Here is a 7,725-nt window from a genome sequence, read left to right on the forward strand (position 1 = left end):
TCTTTTTTTCCCTTTTTAAAGATCAACACCTTTCTATCTACACAGCCCTGTGAGGGCTGCTATGCAGAAAGTTAACTCTCTCCAGGCAGTCCCAACACACATCCTTGTGCACATAGTGATGCTATACCATCCCATGTATGTATACTTTGGTTATTTCCTTTCCTTTCTCTTCTCATCTTTTATGCAACCGCAGGAGATTTAAACAGCCCCAGGGAGTGCCAGTGACCAGAAGAGCTGCCAACTTGGTGGGCAAAGAGGACATGGTGCATCACCCAGGGCATGGCATGGCAGTTTATGAGGGAGGGTGTGCAGGAAGGGTGCAGAAAGGAGCAATGGCAGTCCTCCAGCAAAAAACCATGGCCTGTCTCCACACTGCACCCACCCCAACAGACACAGCCTCCCAAACAGAGGTCCAGTGGGAAGATGCTGCCACCCAGGTGTTGGTCTGCAGGGTGTGCCCTGTTCTAATACCGGTATTGGATGGCAGCAGTGAGCCCACCTGCGGGAGGTGCAGCCAGGTAGAGGAGTTTTTCTGCTTAGAGCTCTGGGAGGAGGTGAGTAGTTTGAGGAGTATCAGGGAGCACAAGAGAGAAATAGACTACTGAAATATCACCCTACCTTCCCTGGGACAGGCCCCACAGGCAGACAGGGCACAGGGTACAGCAGACTCCCTTTTCTCTCTCCACCCAGCAGAACCAGGGCACTTAAGACACAAGGGGCAATGGCTGCTAGTTGCTGCCTGGTGCATCAGGCAAGCCCCCTCTGTTACAGTCGCACCTTCCCAGGTTCCCTTGCACAACAGGTGTAAGGCCCTGCAAGTGGAACTGCACAGTGATGAGGACAAGGACTCAACAAGCCCAGAGGTGGTACCGAAGTCAAGCCAGCCTATGCCCTGCAGCAAAATGGCAACCACAAAGAATTAAAAAAGGGTCATTGTCATAGGGAACTCCCTTCTGAGAGGAACAGAATGCCGAACATGCAGACTGGACCCACTGATGACGCAAGTCTGCTGCCTCCCCATGGCCTGGCTTGGAGACATGATGAGAAAACTTCCGACCCTGGTATGGACCTCAGATTACTCTCCATTATGAATTTTTCAGGTAGGTAGTGATGAAGTCACAACAAGAAGTCTGAGGGTAATCAAAAGAGGCTTCATGGCCTTGGACAACTGCTCAAGGGATCAGGAGCACAAGTAATATTCTCCTCTATCCTTCCATTGGCATGGAATGACGAGGGAATAAACAGCATGAGTCCACAGATGAATGCCTGGCTCAGAAACTGGTGTCTCCGGCAAGATTTTGGGTTCTTTGATCACAGGTCAGTCTATATGGCACTGGGCCTGCTGACAACAAACAGGGAATGCCTCTCTCCAAGGGGGAGAAGGATTCTGGCACAGGAGTTAGCAAGACTCATTGAGAGAGCTTTAAACTAGTTTTGAAGGGGGAAAGGGATAAAACCAGGCTTGACAGAGATAAGCCTGGGGGTGGTATGCCAGTGCTTGAGGGATAGTGTGCTGGCAAAAACCTTTGTTCTGCCATCTCAGTAAAGATAGGGTATGGAGACCCATGCAACAGAACAGACGTAGAGGTTATTGATGTGCCAGGAACCAGGGAAGCACCTGAGAATAGTCTAATAGGAATTGGAGTTTCTCCAAACAAAAAAGTGGCAGGATCAGTAGCCCAACTGAAATTCATCTACATCAATGCATGCAGCATGGGCAACAGACAAGAAGAGCTGGAAGCCATTGTCCAGAGGGAAAACTATGATACAGTCACAGTCACAGAAACATGCTGGGACAACTCTCACAACTAGAGTGCCTCAATGGACAGATATAAACTCTTCAGAAGGGACAGGTAAGGAAGGAAAGACAGTGGGCTAACCCTGTATGTCAAGGAGTTTTTCAGTTGCCTAGAGGTTAATGACAGTGACAACAGGCCTGAATGTGGGTGAGAATTAGGAAGGTCAACAAGGCATATATCATGGTGAGAGTCTGTTTTAGACCTCCCAGCCAAGACAAGAAAGCAGATTAAATATCCTACAAGCAGCTGGGAGAAGTCTAGCTAGCCCTTGTTCTGTGGGAGACTTCAACTTACCAGACATCTGCTGGAAATACAATACAGCAGAGAGGAGACAGTCTCGGCAGTTTCCTGAAGTGTGTGTAAAATAACTTCCTGACACAGCTGGTAAGCAAGCCTACTAGGGAAGGAGCCCTGCTGGACCTGCTGCTTGTGACCAGAGTGGTGTGACCAGGACTGGTGGGTGATGTGACAGTTAGAGGCTATCTTGGGCATAGCGATCACAAAATGATAGAGTTCTCGATTCTCAGAGAAGTTAGGAGGGGGTCAGCAGAATTGCTACCTTGGATTTCTGGAGGGCAAATTTTGGCCTGTTTAAGAGCCTGGTAGTCAGAGTCCCTTGGGAGGCAGTCCTGGAGGGTAAAGGAGTCCAGGAAGGCAGGGCATTCTTCAAGAAGGAAGTCTTAAAGGAGCAGGGGCAGGCAGTCCCCATGTGCCAGAAGACAAGTCAGCAGGGAATAAGACTGTCCTGGCTGAACACAGAGTTTATGCTGGAACTCAGAAAAAAAAAAGGGGAGTTTCTGAGCTCTCAAGAAAGGGGCAGGAAACTCAGGTTTGTGAGGTTATCCAGGAAGAAAATTAGAAGGGCCAAAGCCCTACTAGAACCTAATCTGGCCTCTACCGTAAAAGGCAATAAGAATGTTTCTATAAATGCATTAGCAACAAAAGGAGAGTTAAGGAAAATCTTCATCCTTTACTGGATGCAGGGGGAAACATAGGGGTTAAGGATGAGTTGTAAATGGAGTTCAATCCATTTGGCGGCCAGTCACAAGTGGTGTTCTTCAGGGCTCAGTATTGGGCCAGTTCTCTTTAATATCTTTATCAATGATCTGGATGCGGGGATTGAGTTCGCCCTCAGTAAGTCTGTAGATGACACCAAGCTGGGTGGGAGTGTTTATCTGCCTGAAGTAAGGATGGCTCTTCAGAGGGTTCTGGACAGGCTGGATCGATGGGGTGAGGCCAACTGTGTGAGGTTCAACAAGGCCAAGTGACAAGTCCTGCACTTGGGCCACAACAACCCCATGCAACGCTACAGGCTTGGGGACGAGTGGCTGGAAAACTGCCTGGTGAAAAGGACCTGGTGGTTTTGGTCCACAGTCAGCTGAATATGGTGGCCAAGAAAGACAATGACATTCTGGCTTGTATCAGAAACAGTGTTGCCATCAGGACTAGGGAAATGATTGTCCCCCTGTACTTGGCAGTGATAAGGTTGTACTACAAGAAAGATGCTGAGGTTCTGGAACGTGTTCAAAGAAGAGCAATGAAGCTGGTGAAGTCTTACGAGAAGCGGCTGAGGGAACTGGGTTCTTTTTAGCCTGGGGAAAAGGAGGCTCAGGGAAGACCTTATCTCTCTACAACTACTTGAAAAGAGGGTGTAGGGAGGTGGGTGTTGGTCTCTCTCCCAATTAATAAGTGAGATGATCAGAGATCTGCGACTGTTTAGCCTAGAGAGAGAAGGCTCAGGAGGGATCCAATTAATGTATATCAGTACCTGAAAGGATGGTGCAAAGAGGATGGAGACAGGCTCTTTCCAGTGGCGCTCAGTGACAGGACCAGAGGCAATGGGTATAAATTGAAATGCAGGACATTCCTTCTGAACAGAAGGCAACACTTGTTTATTGTGAGGGTTACTGACCATTGGAATAGTTTGCCTAGGGAGGTTGTGGAGTCTCCATGCTTAGAGACATTCAAAAAGTGTCTAGACACAGCCCTGGGCTACTGGTCCTAGATGGACATGCTTGAGCCAGGGGATTGGACAAGATGTCTTTCAGAGGGTCCTTCCAACCTCCATCATTCTGTGATTCTATGATTCCACTATGCTATGATTCCTCAAAACCCACCCCGTAGTTACAGGATGTCAACATCACATGGTATAGCATCATTATCTTCATAGAGATGTGAATTTACACATTCTCTCCTTCCATCATCTTATCTTTTGAGTAGCCAGTATAACCTCTAGACTGCAGGTAGGCTATGATTGGCAAACTGCTATTCATTATGAATATACAGCTGTTTACACAGCTGTGCCTAAGTTGTCACTACTGAATATCTAAAACAAGTACCTTTGACTAAGGTTTCTGTAGCTATTCCTCCCCTGCCACCTTCTACAGCAGAAGATGAAGGAGAGCAGATATGAAGACAGGGAGAATGACAGTAGCTATTCTGCAAGAAACTTCTTAGAATAGCTGGTTTTTGTGCAGTGCCACTTGATGCTGGCAAAAGAAGGAGAAAATGGTACTTCAGAGCTGGAATGGGGAACTGTGACTGCAGAACGTCAAGATGGCAATGACCACTAGAGATCTCTGGGTTTTTTCCACCTGGAAATTACATGGCTGTGGCCAGTCTATAGCCAGCACATTAATCTGTTGAACATTGAAGGCTACTGATAAGTTTGTTTTTACAGGGCCTTAAAAATATATTTGTCACTGTAAAATATTAATTAAAAAAAAAAAAAAAGTTGAGAAATGGGATCCTTCCTCTGTTAAAGTTCCCAGAGCTGATAAAGCTGGTTTTCAGTATTCATGCAAGAAGTCTGAGCTAGGACAATAACTTTATGATTTTCAGGAACTGGTAATTTATTAAAAGAGAATAATAATTAAAAAAATCACTTACAAGTCACTCCCAAAGTTATCACCCTGGTGCTTGTATTCCTTAATGATTCCAGCATAAACTACTTTTCCTAAAAATTTCACAAGGCTTGTAGATCACCAGTAACAATCCCAGACAGCACCAAAGTGAACGTGTTCCATACCTGTGTAAAGATGATCTCTGTATGAGAAGTCCACAGGCTGAAGAGAATATGAAACTCAGCGTGTCTCTGCTGTGTGAGAAACAATGCTTTCCCAGTGCTCCCCTGCTGCGTCTCTGAAGCCTGGCACGGACATTGAGTAGATCATGGACCTGAGAGCGTTCTGAGGAGCAGATGATCCCTGGGAGCAAGGAATGGTGTGTTACACTCATTGCTGAGCAGCTCCTGAAGTCAGAAGACTATTGGCTACCACGATTTGCAAAGAGTGCTGTGTGAAGCTGAGTCTTTCAGAAATGTCTTTGGCAGACTGGAATAAGTCTGGGATGCAACTAGATTTAGCCTCTCCAGAACCTCTACTGTGTCCAGGGTGAGACTACAATGAGCATGAGTTTCTCTCATGCATCCGGATTTCCCTAGCCAAGAAGAGTTTAGCTTCTTTTAGAGCAAGGCCTGCAAGCAAAGTAACATTTATGTAGCATGGTCATCAGGAGACTGACGCTGGCATGAAATCAAGTGATCCACCCTGGCAGTACCAAAGTCTCCTAGCAATTTTGGTGAAATGGTGAGCATCCTTTACCAGACATGTTTCCAGCTGATTCCCACTCCTTGTTCTTACCAGCTATTCTCATCACCTCCACTGATTTTTTTTTTTTTTTCTCTGCAATCAAACAGTATGTTTTACTTCATCATATCCCGTTGTGATACAGCACTGGGCAGCATAGTTACCTTTGCTCCCTGTGATACTTCCGTGCTTCCAATGCTATGTCTTCCATATGAACATATGAGGTAAACAATTGGTCTGTTCTCAATGGTATGCAGATTGTCAAAGACATGACCCAAAACCAGAAGCCCAAAATAAGTGTATAGCCATACTTTCTCAAAGATACCTTTTTCTCTTTTATGTGCTATTTCTTATTCTTTGAAGAAAAAGTAAGTCCTAGGTTATGTGATAAAAACAGGAGCACAGACAGGCAATGGCAGGTGGGGGAACCCTAATAATACCCTGCCCTAACTTTTCCAAGGAACATAACAGAAGAGCAATTAGTTCATCAGAAACTCATTTCTTCAACAATGAAGACAGAGGCACAATGAGAGGCAATTTCTGCCTTCATCTGTCCCTCACAGGGGAGCACCAGGTGAAGGCAGCTTTTTGTGGTTTCCTTTCCCTGCCCATGAGGTTTTGCCTTGGGCCAGCTCAGAACTGTGTGCGTTTCTGTGGCAACAAAAAGAGTGATCTTACAATCAAGCAGTGTGTGGAGCAGGTAAGTAAAAGTGCTGCAGGGCACACTGTTGTTGCTTGTAGAGCTGCCAGGGGCTGTCCCTTCCACAGTGGAAGGTATGTCTGGTCCCTTGGGTATGTTTCCTCCCACCTGTACTGGTGCCATCCTCCTATGTCCATAATCAGAGCCTGGGGTCTCCTCTCACACCAATCAGTCTCTCACTGGGCACCACTGTCTTTGCGTTGATCATCCGGATGTGAAGGAACCTTGAATTTTCCTTCTGCTTTGTATTCTTTTCTTGGTGCTGTGCTGGGGTCCATGGGAAACTAGTGACCCAGCAGACGGCTGTGCTTCCGTAGCACCAATCCTGAGAAGTATCTGCTCCCTTTCACTAACCACATGAGCAGTGCTTCAATTCTTAATGCTGATCTATGGGTTTGTAATTCCGAAGGCTTTTTGTCTTTGAAGCCAGATGCTGCTGCACTGCTTAGTCCTCCCCTCTTCCCTCCGAAAAGACCTGGCTCTATTTCCCCACTTCTTTCTTTTCTTTGTTCTGCTCTTCCTCTGCCCCTCCCCAATCTGTCTCACATTTTTCAGAGCTTCCACCTCTACTCAGGCAAGGCGGGGGTTTTTATCTTAGTGCTCAATCCCCTCGCTCAACCGTGTGATCACTAGCAGCGCAGAAATACATGGCAGCATCCTTGGATGTCACATTCTTGATCGTCATCAAAGAGTGATTATTATCATCTCTGCGTATCTCAAACTTGGTCTCACTGTAACCTTCTTCGTAAGAGTTCTGCATCCATGTAGAAGAACTGGCTATTAACTTCAGACCATTTCCTGGGGGCTGTTGGTACCAGAACATATAGGCAAGTGTGGAGTATTTCTGGGAGCAGGAGATGTCCACAGTCTCTCCAGCTCTCTTAAGGGTTTCTTCTGGCCACTGTGTAATGAAGCTTCCGACACCAGCACCTGCATGATTGAGAGAGAAAAAGAGAAAGGGAGGACAAGTAGTACAGGTAATGACCAAAAGGGGTCTTTTACCTCACACCAGGCCTGCATGGCCTGGGTGAAATCTGTGCTGCAGATGGGTCTGTTGTCTCTCACCAGGCAAAAGAGCAAGCAAAAGAGTCAGCATGGCCCATCAGCTGCCCCAGAACAGTGTGTTACTGCTCATGGTGAGGTGAGAGAGGAAGAGGCTAGGGAGACTGATGCCCCTCCCCTTATTCTGCTTTTTCTGTCAAGCTTGGCTGGAGGAGAGGCAAGGGGCAATCCACTTTTGATACCCTTTTTGGTGAGCCATTAAAAGAAAAACTAAGTATTCATGTGGCTATAAATTTTGCTTTAGCCTTTCCACAAGACAAGCAGCATTCTGATCCGCTGACGAAGATGTGGGATTGTTTGCAGACAGCAGTTGCTTTCTGACCCTTGTACTGTCTGTCATTCCATCATCATGCATGTCTGGGTAGTGGATCTGAAATACTGGGCTCATAAATGATTTTTTGTCTCATTTACACCATCTTTCCGGATGGGTTAATTCCAGTAAATGTTAACCTATATTGCTTCATTCTGGAGAGACATTCTTAATACCTGAAATATGATACCTCAAAACTCAGAAGCAAAGATGATAGACCAAAATAGCAAAGGCAGAAAATTAATGTTTAATCCCTTCTTATTTTCT

The 7,725-nt window shown here is 46.2% G+C and overlaps 1 gene segment (V, D, J or C); it reads right to left on the minus strand.

The window, feature by feature from the left end:
* Window positions 1-6,687: 6,687 nt before the first annotated feature.
* On the minus strand, window positions 6,688-7,182 carry LOC104516690. The segment is given in 2 exon segments: window positions 6,688-7,016; window positions 7,152-7,182. Coding segments are annotated over 2 exon segments (360 nt in total).
* Between the last annotated feature and the right edge of the window lie 543 nt (window positions 7,183-7,725).

This window comes from Eurypyga helias, unplaced genomic scaffold (genome assembly GCF_000690775.1).
Source record: "Eurypyga helias isolate BGI_N326 unplaced genomic scaffold, ASM69077v1 scaffold12231, whole genome shotgun sequence".
NCBI classification, from domain to species: domain Eukaryota; kingdom Metazoa; phylum Chordata; class Aves; order Eurypygiformes; family Eurypygidae; genus Eurypyga; species Eurypyga helias.